The 15454-nt window shown below is 47.5% G+C and overlaps 1 protein-coding gene across 1 annotated transcript in view; it reads right to left on the bottom strand.

The window, feature by feature from the left end:
- Nucleotides 1-15454, bottom strand: part of WDR64 (WD repeat domain 64) — a 1979698-nt gene that overhangs the window by 482512 nt on the left and 1481732 nt on the right. Inside the window, exon 22 of the mRNA XM_069607651.1 lies at nt 1199-1260. Coding sequence (XP_069463752.1) covers nt 1199-1260 — 62 coding nt within the window. The remainder of the gene's footprint in view (nt 1-1198; nt 1261-15454) is intronic.

Below are 15454 nucleotides of genomic sequence, written 5' to 3'. Positions count from 1 at the left end.
TGTGTAGGATTTATCTGGAGTTAAGACTATATATGTTTTGCAAAATTGAATTACACCAGCTTGCAAAAATAACCTGTAAGCAAACATTTTCTCCTTTAATATAATGCAGCAATCCATTCACTACAATGCATTGTAAATTACTCAAAATTTAATTTCACAAAGCAATAATGCTCTCCTGTAAAAAACGAAAAAAACCACACTGAAAGAAAGATTGCATCAGAGCTGAGACACACAAGTAACAATGACATATTCACTTGTGATCTACCATTCAAAGATGGGTATCATGGGATGTAGGATGCAAAAGCCCTATGAAAGGCACTCTCTCATCGGGGAGCAGCTGATTGGTATTGATTGGAAGCTGTGTTATTATATTCCCTAACCAGACTAACAGTGGCAGCTACCAGTGCCATCTATTTAGAAAAATAAAAGAACATTTTTAAATAGGATCTACAATAGCATAAAGTATAATCCTGCATACACATGTAAACAGAATAATGTACCAGGCAGCATGAAAACAATAGAGCCACTTGAAAGCAACATACAACAACTTTATCCAAACTTAAACAGGTCCACTTAATTCTACAAAATGGCTGCAACTCTAGTAGAGCCTTCACTATGATGTGCACATTCTGCGTCATGTCGCAGATGGTTGACACCAGGAGGGCTCCTCTAATATCTGTCTTCAAGAGCTCGATCATAAAGCTGAAGCTTTTTTAAGATACACCTAACATGATGCTTATGCATTTGTTTAAATGCAAAAGAGACATACCGCATCACCCCAATACTGCGCGGCTGAAAATACCAAAACCCAAAATACCAAATTTAAAATGCTGCATTTCGCCGCACATTTGTGTGAGGGTTTTAAGGGGGCTTTCGGGGGTCTCCCCCACATATATATGTGGAGACATGGGTTTAAAGAAAACAACAAATGGTATTTTGGGCTTCTGTATTTTTTTCCTAAGTGATCACATAGATAAAGACATACCAGCCAAACTGGCACTATAATAAATCCACTATTATTTTTGGTCGACAAATAAAGGGATATCTACTAATATTAATAAGAACTGCTCTATGTCTGGGAAACGTTGAAGCCAATTTAGAGACAACAGATTTTACTGTAATAGTCAAATATTCACCAGTTGTATTTTAATTGAAATGTGACACAAATAAAGACTAGGATACCGAGCAATATTTTTACCTTGGGTTCGTCGAGTGGAGTTCTCCGAAATAATCCAATATTCCAGAAGATTATATACCCCGCTATGGTAAAAAATAAATAAAAAAAACAGTTACGTTCAGAATTACTTTCAATAATAACATATTTGAATGTTTTTGACAATTTGTATTCAGTAGATTAATTCTACTGTGTGTTTGCATTCATGTTACAGGAACGCTACTCAGGAATACTAACAATTTCATGAATGCATAGTCAGCATTGTCATGTTAGGAAGATGACACTCGTCTCTTGTACTCTCAGTTCATAGGGCTTTTCATGTTATCAATTTAAAGGAACCACTTACCGAATGTCAAGGGTACTGTGACCTTATTACAGGGAGCATGTGCAACAGTAAAGACATTCCTACACAGCCACCTCGGGCGCCGTCAGCACACAGTCACCAAAATGGATCTTATTAAATTGTATGATGACAAAATGGCATTACGATTTGGGTGGAATAAATTAGTTTCCCAACTCTATTACATATCTTTACAGTGGTCATGTCCAGGCATCACCTATGCTTGTCACAGCCGCATAGCACGCCTCCATCCCTCCCAGTTCCTGTGTAATTCGCAGGTATGCCAATGTAGCCAGATGGTGCAGCCATAACCTGGCACTAGAAGATGCCATGCCAGGAGAGGCAGCTGGGCAATAGCAATTTGATGGAGGTCCCGACTAAACTCGTCAGGGTTCGTATACATTTCATCCCTTACCCAGTTGCAAGCTCCTTCATAATCCCAATGTTTTGTAATATTTTGTGATCAGAAGGCAATGAAACCCGCTGGCCTGTGGGCATACCTCCTGAAGAGAACATGCCCCTGGAGATAGGGAAATGTTGCAATTGCGGCAGCGACTGTGTATGGGGGTCTGTAAGTCACACGTTTGGATCGTGACACAACATTTAAGGCTGCCACCCTTATAGGATCAATAATGAGTACATGTATTTGCAGCTGGTGCTGTAGCGGTTTGAAATACTAACTTTTATAGTTACCTGCTCTTCCACAGTTATCAGCCCTAGCAGAAAAACCCGGGCCAGTGTCTCGGAGGACTACCCTTTGGCTCTCAGACAGAATAAGAGGTGCCCATGGGCGAGTGAGAAATGAAAACAAGGAAAGCTTTCCAAGCATTCATTAAAAGAAGCACTGAAGACATAAATGGCCTTCCTGGTATGAAAGTAGAAATATATGGTATAACCTGCCCACTGCCCTAGATGATAATGATATTGCAAGTTAATGAGGAGTTCCGTGATCACATAGAGGAACGAGGGCAAAGGGCGAGTTCCTTTAGAAGGTCATGGAACTCCTCTGTGACTTGCAAAGATCCTCTTGATCTACAGTACGGTCTATTGTATTCCTTATAATAAAAGAGCACACGTTCCCTCTGTCACTACATGGCCTCTTGCTCAATCTAATGTCAGAGATTTTCCATGTGTTGTTCCGTATAATTAATGTAGAATGAGTTTGGAGCTAACCTGCTGCTTGTAATGTGTTGCTAAAAAATAGCTTTTTGCAGTTTAATAAAATGAATCGTTTTCGTTGTGTGCTGTAGGATAAGTAAAAACACGTAGATTTTACTCACATGCAAGAAACTCCAGACGTACACATTAAACAATCCACCATAAACCGTTCTTTTTGGCTTACTGCACAAAAACCCAGACTCATTAATGTGACAGGCCAAAGCTTACAATTAAACGCTTACCTGACTCCATGGCCTTACAAACTAAAGACATATTTTAAACAACCAATTAAATAATTAAACATTCTCATTTCTTTACCCAACAATTAAATAATTAAATAAAGCCATTTCCTCCATAACTATCCCTTGGACCCTACCGTCTCCTTACCCCTTTTCCAGGCGTCCCGCTTTCTCCCCGGGGCCATGCCCCTCCAGTCTCAATACCTGTTCCCCCGTGGTGGCCTGCTTGTGCAAACAGCGCCACCCCATCCTTTCTCGTGTCATTCCCCCATTGTGCTTCCCTCCCCCCACATCAAAAGGGGCCATGCCCCCGGAGCCAGGACCACTTCAATACCCCTCAGACTCCCCTCTACACCAATCTCCCTCTTCCTATGACCTGCAGCCAGTCTGACCTGCCACATCAGCAACAAAATTGTACCTTACAACTTCACTGATGCCCCGACCTGTCACACAAAACTACCATATAACAGCTCCTTAACAGCCCAAAAATAAAAACCCCGTAAGAATTTGACATGGGACGTAAAATACCCCCGCAGAAACCAAGTACAATGGTCCCCCATCCCCCTTTTATAAAACCAGATACCAGACCTAACCCAAAATGAAAGGGGTGGGAGGGCGGGACAATCGTCACGTTCAACCGTCGCCTGCCTCCCAAACCTTCCCTGGCCCCTTAAATATCCTCGGGAGGCGCTCTGCCCCCCACGGCCACTCGCTGGCCGTGTGCAGTGGCAAAAACCTCCCCGGGGGGAAACGCTTTGCGTTCCCCCCGGGGCCTCCCTTTTGGCTTACTGCACAAAAACCCAGACTCATTTCAAAGTGGAAAAGGTCGCTTTAATGTGACAGGCCAAAGCTTACAATTAAACGCTTACCTGGCTCCATGGCCTTACAAACTAAAGACATATTTTAAACAACCAATTAAATAATTAAACATTCTAATTTTTTTACCCAACAATTAAATAATTAAATAAAGCCATTTCTTCCATAACTATCCCTTGGGCCCTACCGTCTCCTTACCCCTTTTCCAGGCGTCCCGCTTTCTCCCCGGGGCCATGCCCCTCCAGGCTCAATACCTGTTCTCCCGTGGTGGCCCGCTTGTGCAAACAGCGCCACCCCATCCTTTCCCGTGTCATTCCCCCATTGTGCTTCCCTCCCCCCACATCAAAAGGGGCCATGCCCCCGGCACCAGAAAAACCCTCCCCCGAGGTGTTTTTTCTGCCCCCCCCCCCACCTATTTTCCTACCTCCAACTCCTCAACCAATCCCCCAGCCAAGGGCTCAAGTCCGCCATATAATGATTGTTCCCCAAAACTGGAAAGTTTACCCATCCTCTCTAAATCTCATCAATCCTTCCTAAACCCTCTCCTTACGGTCCAAAACCTGTACTGACACCGATGTACAAAATTCTACCATCTCTCTGTTTATCCCCTTCCTTGCCTGCTCTACGGACCCTCATTTCTCGCTCCCCTGCCAGCTCTCTGTGGCAAACCCTTAGTCCCCCCTACAGATTGCTTGATGCCACACTTGTCGGACCCATAACAAAAAACCCTTTTTATTTACCTAAGAAGAGCCACCCCTGTATCCCTTACCAAATCATTTTCCCCACCAAGACTAATCCCCCACATCTGGAGGCCCATAGTTTTCCCCCAGCCCAGACAAAATAGGAAGCAACTGATCCCAGCCCAGCCACCCAAACCCGGACCATCTTACCACAACATCTTTATAGTTGCACCCCAGTTGCCTGCCAACAACCTTCTTCTCAGCTTCTTTCCCCGCCCACCTAACCTTAGAATGACCCAAAAACCAGATTTTTGACATCTGACCGTACCTCCTAGCAGCATCTGAAAAAGAAATTACAAAAATCACTTACAAATCAACAACATCCTGATAAATGCAACACTCCTGCTACCTACTGAAAAATGTTTATAAAGACATTCCGTTTGACCCGGTCCCTGGCATACTCTTTGTATCTCCCTTACTCCCAGAATCCCAACCTTCTCACCTACTCCTCTGAATAGCCCAGCCTGCTACCTTCAGATGCTGCACCCCTCCTAAATGACTGAGTTCCAACTTCCTTACCTTTCCCACACCCCTAGTAACACCTTCCTCAGTACCCTATCCTTTCTGGCCATCTCCTTAACCCTCTCCGGAAACACCCAAGGTCCTCTCCTACCTGTCCCTCTATATTTCGCCCCTTTCACCTAGCCTTTAAACAATACATCTAAACCCACTTAGCCCCCCTTTTTCCCCTAAACTATTACCCTCCTGCTCACCCTTGCCCCCCCACCTTCCATCACCTTATTAATTTGGCCCTGCGTTGCCCCTCCTGCACCGGGGCCCACATGCACCCCCGTCCATGCAGGCCCTTTCCTTTATTACTCCTCTCGCCACTGCACCAGGGGCCAACCTGCACCCCCGTCCATGCAGTCCCTTCTATATAACCAATCCTCAAGCTCCTTGCTTCCGTTACCCCTGTTTCCCACCTGCACCCGGGGCCCTAGTGCACCCCCGTCCATGCAGGCCCCTTTTCTTCCTTACTCCTCTCCACCGCTGCACCAGGGGCCAAACCTGCGCCCCCGTCCATGCAGACATTCCACATAAATTCCTCTTCCAGCACCTTGCTTCGTTGCTCCACTTTTTCCCCCCAGCTGCACCCGGGGCCCTAGTGCACCCCCGTCCATGCAGACCCCTCTCCTCACTTCCCCCTGCTGCACCAGAGGCGCTCCCGCAACTCCGTCCATGCAGCCTGAAGCTTACTCACCTTGTCGTGCGGCAAGCGTGAGGGCTTCACCACTGTCGACCTTGCCCTCCAAACGACGGCCACCACGCCTTAACAATTTCCAGTCACAACCCCCTGCGGCCCTCCTCTACCTAAGATTCTTCCTCCTCACCCCTCCCTATCCCCTTTAAATTGCCCCCACAACCTTTCAACAAACCTTGTGCCCCCCTCCCTTCACGATAAACTGAGCCCGACCTACCAGCACACCCCAATTTACCTGACATGCGGTCCTTCCCCCCACCTCCTTGCCCCGCTCCTCGCCCTGACCCACTGTCCCCTGCCTGAAAACAATCCGTAACCGGATGCCGACCCGCACACCTGCTGCACTCGTGTTTAAATTTGCACATCAACCTCGTGCAGCCTTCTTTATTGAACGCCCAACATGCTGTCGAGGGCTGTCCTCCGCCTCCTCCCCCCACCCCCTCATGGGCGGGGTGACCAAGAAAGGGCCGGTAAGGCACAGGCAGCCCACTTGCTGTGTGCAATGTCGGGGCAGGCCTCGTTGGAGCCATCCATTGCAGCCAAAGATCCATGTCTATCTCCCCCCAGACCACCTGACTGTCCTCCGCCATTCTCGCTCTGAATTCTTCATCATAACGTACCCAGGCTAAACCCCCAAAACTCGTGAACGCCTTCCTAAATTACGTCCATATATTTAAGCAGGGCCACGCAACGCTCCGGGAATTTTTCACAATATACACTGGCATAAATGATAAATGCTGACGTCCAATTCTCGATAGTCACCGGGACCCTTCGGCGCGAAGCCAGTTCCCTCTCTTCTTCTTTATACCCCTCCTTTGCTCTCACTTCCCTATGGAGCAACTTAAAAACATCTACAAATTCCCCCGCCTGAATCTTCTACCTTGTCGCTGCCATCAAGTGCGCCCCCAACGGTTTTGTTATACCCATGTATGGCAGTTTTTTCTCCTTGCCTTTCACTTCAACCTCCTTTTCTTTTCCCACTTGCACCTCGAGCACCAATGGCTCCCCTACCTTGTCCGTTTGGACCTCCACTGAGCAAATGCTCTTCCCATCCCCCAAGGCTCCAATGGCCTGTACACCAATTTCTTTCCTTACACCTTGCAGTCCAGACCCTTAATTTCCCGTCCCCCTTCTCTTGTCCCCCTGATGCCATGCAGATGCCCATTCCCTTTCCCGCTCACCTCTTTCCACACAGCCCGTCTGTGGTCTGGCGTCCACACCGATGCTCCTCATTTTTCTTAGAGGGCTCCTACTGCGGGGACAAAACATATCAGCAGACTCACCCAGCCAATAGTTCCCCCGACCTCTTGCGCCCTGACCACCCTGCACCTGCCTTTCCCGATCCCACCTCAAACTTCTTCTCTCCTCCCCCCTTTCCCTTGCAGCCCTATAACCTTCTACTTCCCATTGCCCCACATATTCCTCCAAACCAACTTCATCACCCCTTAAATACCATTGCGGATGCGAGCTCATGCCCGAGTTGAGTTAATCTTCTTCTTGCGAGCCCGGGGCTTCCGCCCCGCCACTCCTTTGACGTCTTCTCGGCGGGGTTGCGGAAACCCCTGCCTGGTCCTCTTCTCTCGGGCGAGGCGTTCCGTCCTCCACCCTGGAATCCTCATTGCTAGGGGCCGTGCTGCACCCTCTAGGCTCTCCTTGCGCTGACGGAGGAGGGGCCGTACTAAAACCCTCTACCTCCACCTGACCAGAGGGGGCTGGGCAGCGCCCTCCGCCCTCACTCCTCCTACCCGGGGGGGCCGTTCCGCGCCCCACTCTAACCTCCTCAATTGATGGGGATCTCTCCCTCCTTCTCCCACCTGCACTCTTCTGCAGGTATTTACCCCCTCTTCCCCTCTGCCCTGTCACCCCCCTCTGCACCCCCTCACAGGCCCCACTCTCGGTCCTTTGATACATCTCCATCTGAGCACTCCTATCTTCCCTAGGGCTATTACTCACTCCCTCCCTCAATGGCTGCCCACCCGAAATCATTTCTCCCCCGGGCGCCCTCCTGTCTATCTCTCTCCTCAACTTCCTGCCCCTGGCTTCCCAAACCTCCCCTCTCCACGCCGCGGGGGTGCAAGCCACCACTGCCGCGAGAGCCCCATCTGCCGCTGCTCTACGCTGCGGCCTACCACCACTTATCTCCCCCTCGCCCGTGACCTCTCCACCAGTGACCTCCCCCACTGCCCCCTCCAACTGGGCCCTGGATGCCCTACTAATTATTTCTAAGGCCTCCCTCAGAGCCTTAGCATCAACCAGACCCTTCTTGCTGGCTCCCTGGCCCACCATCAAGCACTACTAATCTGAATGTGCACTACAATATATATTCCCCTTGAAAAATTAACCTAGCAAACCTAAGCCCCCGAGCCAGAACCTACCCGTGGATCCCTAACTGTCATGATCTCTGCTTCCAAAAGATCAGGACTTGCCCGACTCCCTTGGAAGCAGACCCATAACCCCGGTTCCGAGTGCCAGCCAGTCCGAATTGGGACCTTTTGGACCCTGTCCTGGCGCCAGTGGCACCAGGCTCATAAAGATGCCCAGTCCCAGCGCTGGAAGCTCCGGGCTCATAATGCTTGGGTGGACTTACCTGCAGCAGACCATGCTGCTTACTTACCTGCCAGTTGAACCCCTGATCCTCTTCTGTTTGGGACTACTTTTCCTGTTGGGTGGGGCAGGAGCCACTCCCTAGGTTCAGAACACTGGAACTCTTCTGGAAAGCAGGAACTCTTTTCTTACCTAGGCGTGGCTGTGGAAGGAGACACCTAAGCACTACAGGAGGCTATTTAAACCACACCCGATGGATGAATCTTGCTTTGTGTTATTCTGCATTCTCTGCAGCAGAACGCTCATCGTGTCTTCTGCTTCTGATCCTGGGCCTAAGGGAACAAAGGCTTACCATCCTGGAATCCAGTCTTCAGCAGCACCTGTAAAGACAAAGAAAGAACAGGTTAGCACTACGGTCTTCAGTGGCAGCGCATCTCTTACCTGGTCCATCGGCTGTCACCAACGCCTCGCGCTGCATTCCGGCATCTGAAAGACAAAGGCTTACCTACTCTTCGCACGCTCCGGAGGCCTTCGGCGCTGCATCCCGCATCTGAAAGACAAAAGAAGGTGCGTTTAAAGACATTGGGCAACTTTATTACTCACGTGCCATTACTCCTTCCCACGCCGAATCCAGTGGGTATTCCAGCACCCTTCAGCTTCTCTAAAGCTCCAAACTTGTACCTGCAAGATAAAAGGGACAGTTAGTGCGCATTGTGAAGCAGGCTACAAGCGCTTACTTACGTGCTTCCAGGCGCTTCTATTCCTCACGCGGGTTCGATCCTCAACTCTCATCAGCCCGCCATCCGCCATCGCCGGAACCCTGCAAAACAAGAGATATCATTACAAAAGACTTTCAAGACATTTGAAGTGCCCAGAACTTACCGTTCGTGCAGTTAACGACGGACAGCAGTCCTCTGAGGTCAAGAGGCCTGCACCCTTATCCAGTGAAGAAACTGGTTACGGCACCCTGCCCCGAGGCAGATGGAGAGCTCGGCGTTCACTTACCTAAGGTGAGGGCGTTAACCTTTGGGGTTCTACAGGAGAAGAGAAAGGGAAGAGGAGAGAGGCACCCAATAACCCCAGTTCATTAATCCCATATTTTCTATCTGCAGACATCTTACTCTTCAAGTCAGACATACAGTGCACAGAGGTCCAGCCCAAAGAGCCAACCGTGTGTTACACATCACCTTTGAAGATACGGCATTCACCCAGTCAAGACCGGCGCCTCTGCGGGAATCAGGTGAGCGTTACACTATCCTAGGATGGTAAAAAACCCAGAAAAAGGAAACTGGGCTGAAAATTTACTAACTTTTTGTAAAGAGGTAATTAAACACCTCTAAATCCTTATTGGGAATAAATAATACAATTATTTACCTAAAATCCCCTTTTCTTTATTTTTTATTTTTTTTATTTATTTTTTTTATTTTTTTTTGCTTCTACCCCCACCTAACAACTGCCCTCGCCCTCAAAAACCCCCTACCCTGGCTCCTTAATTGAAATGAAATAAAACACCAGCAGCCCACTAACACTGGGGCCGCTAAGACCTGCGTAGCACACTGCCTCCTACGGCATGTAATCCACACTGCACTGAAAAGAGAAATTGGCGCGGTCCCTTTAAGACCCGCGCACTGCCCCCTCTGTCACTAGACGGCTACCGCACACCGCTTCCCCTTCAATACGTGCACCCACAGGACCCGACGCGCGACCGATGAAAATAAAAACTGCCACACACTAACCCAGAGGACCCGTGGCAGCAAGGCACTTGCCCTGAAATGCCACCTAAAACGAAACGCTCCTACACCCGAACCACGTACCCCAGCACGTCTGTACTCCTGCCCAGCAAACACAACCCGCAACGCCGAGACAGACAAGAACCCAGCAACCCACGGACCCTAACAGAGGCCGGAGCCTGCTACAGTAAGGGGGGGGTACCTTATCTACAGTACCCCCGACTATAAAGAATTCTTTTTTTTTTTTTTAATATTCCTGCGCTAACTATGCCTAACCTCCCCCAAAACCCACAACCTAGCCCTCTCACCTACACTACACTGCAGCACTGAAGGCCCAGCTACCTCAGGGAAGGCTCGGGAGCAGGCGACAGGCAATCATCACGTTCAACCGTCGCCTGCCTCCCGAACCTTCCCTGGCCCCTTAAATATCCTCGGGAGGCGCTCTGCCCCCCACGGCCACTCGCTGGCCATGTGCAGCGCCAAAACCCCCCCTGGGGGGAAACGCTTTGCGTTCCCCCCGGGGCCCTCCTTGTCAATTACTGTCTGTAAAGTGTCAGGGAAAACTATTTTACAAGCACGGAATTTGAAAAGCTTGCCACGGCTTACAGTGCAGCAGTGACAGCTGGAGTTCTGCTCTGTGCTGGCTCAAGCAGCAGGCATGGTGACCGTCACAACGGCGCGTAATAAATTAATACAGAGCGGTTGTGATTAGATGTTCTTATTACAAGTCAGTTGTGACGTCAAAACTGGCTTATATTAAGAACATTACAAGTATGGCGGAGCAGGAAGAAATTGGTGGTAACGGAATTACTGCCACTTTTCCTGCTCTGCCATATTACAGGTATTTTCCTGGAGTTGAGGATTTACCTCCATGAATATTCTGGAGGTAAATCGTCCAACTCTCAGATGAAAAATTGTCAAAATCGACGGAATTACCGCAGTGGATTTCTGCTGCGGTAATTCTACACAAAACACAGCAAAAATGGTGAGTTACACCACCACCTCCACTTGCAATCTGGCGGTAATTCTGCCGGACCAAGTGGCGGTAACAGTAATGCAGTTTGGTGGTATCTGGTGGATTTAATGCCCAGATACCACCAAACTCGCAATGAGGCCCATTATTTCCAGGCCTATATATGGATATTGCAGGCTGCCCTGTACTATAGCTAGTTACCGAGCGACTACAGGGATATATACCATTCAGTGGTTCTGAGTGACATCTGATAGACAACAAGAGTAAAGCCTGCGCTCGAAACCTACCCATCTGTTATTTTCTGTTGTGTATGCCACTGCTGTGTTCCATTCCCACACCCTATGCTCAGGGGGCAAGTCCTAAAAATTAAAGTGGGGGGACTCATCAACAAACAAATAGGATGTGACGTAGCCAGATAGGATGTGACGTAGCCAGAAATTATCATATCAAGGTAAAATATGCGCATTTCATTAAATTGGTTTTGCATAACCACTCAAATTGCACAGGACGAATGACATATGCCTTCCATAAAATCAACACATACACAAAACCAAGAGAGGATATTTTCTTCTAATAGTGTTTTTGAAAAGGTTAAAAGGTGTGCATGTTTTAAACTCCAAGAACCAATACAAATGTTTTCCATGAGACTTGTACCGAAATGGGACATTTCACCTTTAGTTGTTTGTTATTCTTCATCAGGTTACATAGTGCAGTGGTGAAGTGTCCGGGCTACAAACCTGACCACTGCGTTTGATCCCCGAGTTTGGCTTAAATTCAAAGAGCACATTCAATGTTTCTCATTTTAGCTGGGGGGACTGAGTCCACCCTCTGAATAAAGTGGGGGGACTCCGTCCCCCGTGTACCCTCGACTTGAGCCCTGCCTCTGCTGTGCTCACAGAGCAGCACTGCAGAAGGGAAGCATGCGAGGGAGCTGTGGATTGATGTGGCAGGAGTGCTATGCTTTAAGAGACAAGAGAGTGGCAATGAAAATGCTGTATCTTCCTGAAATGACATCACAGCAGGTAATTATGAATTCCATATTCTTATGCTGTGACGTCACGGTAAGAGGATATAACATTTTGAAAAGTAAATATGCGTAGATGGCTTGCAGTGGGGGTCATACAAAACAGAGTAATTGTCACACCCAGACTACAAAGTATATTTTTGATCCTGTTTGAAATAAGGTCTGGGAAAGAAGCATGGGAAATACTTGTTAGGAAAGGAGGCTCGGCTTGTACAACCTACAAAGTAATGTGCACATCTTCGTAACATAATTGCTACGTTTTTTCACAGAATCTGTTTCTTTCTTTGTAAAATCGAATGCTTTTTTATTTTTTATTTAGCCCGTGTTAAATTATGCTCAAACATGTCTACACTGTACTCAACCTTTTATGCACTAGGATTTTGAAAAGTGATCGAGGACACCGAATGGAATGTCTTGTGATGATCGTAACAGAGGCAACGGCAGAAAAAACAAGTTATAACTGTAAACTTGGGAAAAGCAAAATACATAGTTCTAAAAGGATGCTTATTCTACTCTAAATGCTTTTTGGACGTTTTTGTCTGCATTATGAATTTGAAGTGTTTAAGAACAGACAACATTTGTGACTCACGCCCTGAAGTGTACCTCAAATAAACCTTTAATGAGTCTAGCAATTATTGCTGAAAGAAAAAATATGTTTTATTTATATTCTTTCTTATTTAGGGTCACTGCTCAAAGTGTTACACTTGTGCAACTCCCTGTTTTTTTAAGATGCCTGAACAAGAAAAAAAAAGCCTGCCACTCCCGAAACAAAGAGCCACATGACGCTGGTCACTGCCCAGGAGCTTCCATTTCTTTTAAGGGTAGGAAGGGAGACAGGGGTAGCAAAGGGTTCCTCAAGGGTCCCTGCTGCGACCCCTGGCAACCCCCAAATGATTACACTGGGAATACACAGGAAAGGTGGCCCAAGGGCTTGACAAGAAGAAGGGGGACAAGCAGAAAAACAAACAGGGCAGAACAGGAAATAACGTCCACTAGGGGAAGCAAATATTGAGCATTGAGACACTGGGCACTGATCTGAATTGTCAGAGATATTCTTCTTCCATAACTGGACCGTCTGCTCCATTATAGTGGGTTGTTGTGGCCATCTTGGCATGGGCTGCCTACATAACAAAAGATTCTTGGATTCCCCCACTGCCTGTAAACAGACCAAAGTTTCAGCATAGAACAGGGAGGTGTGACAATTAGGCACATTGACCTCCATTTAGCCACTCACTGGCACTACCATGTCAATTTCCAATGGAATTGTCCCATGTCACTCTCATTGCCCAGGTAATGGCCTATGCCATGCCCCCTACATTTTCCAGATCATTCACATTGCTTCTAGAACTTGAACATGTTGCTGTTACTTTGAATGCTCAATTGCCTCGGAAATGCACCACAATGTCGACCTCGTAACTGTGACTTTTACCGAATCCCATTAGTGCACCCAAGCAGAGCAGGGGTTGCGGGGGTGTCCCCCGCTCTCCTTGGCCGCAGTAACAGGAGTCGGGGTTTGCAGGGGTGTCCCCACTTGCCATTGTGGTAAGTGGGGGACAAGAAAGTAAAAAACTAATTGTTTAAAAGAAAAGCACCGTGTAGCATCAGCTCCGACTCACATAAGTGGGAGGATCTGACACTGTGGGATAGCGGGGAGTCGGCGGCGCACACAGATGTGTGCTGCCATAAAGGTAAGTGGGTTGGGGGGGTCGGGTAGGGGAATGTGGGCTGGGGACGTGGGTAAAGTGATCAATTTGATCACTGCACTGTGCCATAATTGGCATTGACATTTTCGGTGGCGCAGTTATGGGCAGCGCAGTGATCACATAGATTCAATTGCCTCATGTCTCTTGCACTGCCCATTGAACTGCTTGATGCCATGTCTGTTTGCCCCCAGAATGGACCTATGATGCTATTATTTCTCCCTAAATTGCCCATCGTTACATCCCATTTTCAGCTGAATTGACCTATGGCACTCACATTTCCCGTCACATCTCAGACTCCTGAATTGCCCCTTGTCACATCTTATTGCTCCTTAAATTTTCATGTGTCACTTGCTGCAATCCAATTCTTCCTGAATTGTTCTATGCAACTTTCTTACCCTTAGAACTGGCCATGCTACATCCTTTGTCTCCCCTGAATTTCCATTGGGCCCTCATATTGCCACCAGAACTGCCCAGTGCCACAGCCATGTCCCCTGTGAATTGGCTCATGGTACTTAGAATGGCCCCATGCCACCTCCCATTACAATCCTGAATTGCCACATGGCACTATCATTACCCTTAAAACTGATATAATGTATGTCCCGTTGTCAGCTGATTTTTCACTATCATTGCCCTTTGAGATGAGACATGCAACATCCATTTGCCCATAAATTGGTCCAGCACTTACACAGCCCCCAAACAGCCACTTGAAATGCCCCTTTGCCTTCTGATTTAGTCTATGGCATTTAGATGTCCCACCAAATTGTCCTGTATAACATCACAGTGCACCCTGAAAATCCCCATATGACTCTCATTCTCTTTAGAACTGCCCCAATAATATCACTGTGTAGAAAAATATCCCTCTGACTCCAAATAATCCACAGAAACAAACATGAAGTGCACAGGACGTAGAAAGACAGCTTCTTTATTGCAATGCAATACGGCTGAGAGCTCAATGAATCAGGAAACCAAAACCCAAAAGACCCTTGACCCTCCCACATTTAGCTTTGTAGTATAATTCAGCGTGTTTTTGAGTGCAGCGCCACTGCATGAGATCACATTATTACTGTGATGTGGTACAGCAAGCCATGTGTTGCCAGGGTAACATATGGACATGTATATGAAGACAGGCAATCTATTTTAAAAGCACACCGTTTTTGTTTCTCAATACCTATTTAAAAGCACACCATTTTTTTCTCACTTGAAATGCCTCACTTACAGAAGACACATTAGATACTTGATTAATTAACTTAACTAACAAATACTAACACGATTCTAACTCCTTAACATTATAATGTGTTCTCCATGTGCAAAATGAGGCAGGCTGAGATTCATTGTTTAAACGTGCAATTCTTCTTTGCCCTGTTCACTGTCTTTGCAGGAAGCAAAATTTGAATGCCAGGAAATCAGTTAGATACAGTTGCTTTCTGTAAAAGTGAGCTATTGTTGAGGAAGGAGGAGGCATACTATGAATTTTGATTGGTACTACCTAAATTTAGGGGAGGTAACAGAGGTTTTTTGGAATAGCTCTGACAGATTTACGGGGAGAAGACATTTTGCCAAGCTACAGTGAGGTCACTTGGCTGGAGCTGCTGTGAGATCGCCTGGCTGTGCTGCTGGGAGGGGTCGTCCCAGTTGCATTGCTGACCTTCACAGACGGAGGTTTCCTAGTCACTTGGCACCGGCTTGAGAATTCCGTGTTCTCGCTGTGCACTTCAAACTTCAAACACAAAGAAAACCCTGGGCTCATTCATCGAAGGCAGCTAGCCAAGGGAGATCGCGTGTGGGAGAGCTACGAATAGCTGGTAAATATAC

This window comes from Ambystoma mexicanum, chromosome 4q (assembly GCF_040938575.1).
Source record: "Ambystoma mexicanum isolate Mex_15411 chromosome 4q, UKY_AmexF1_1, whole genome shotgun sequence".
NCBI lineage: Eukaryota > Metazoa > Chordata > Amphibia > Caudata > Ambystomatidae > Ambystoma > Ambystoma mexicanum.
Note: the sequence above shows the minus strand (reverse complement) of the source record. Positions and strands in the feature narration are given on the sequence as shown.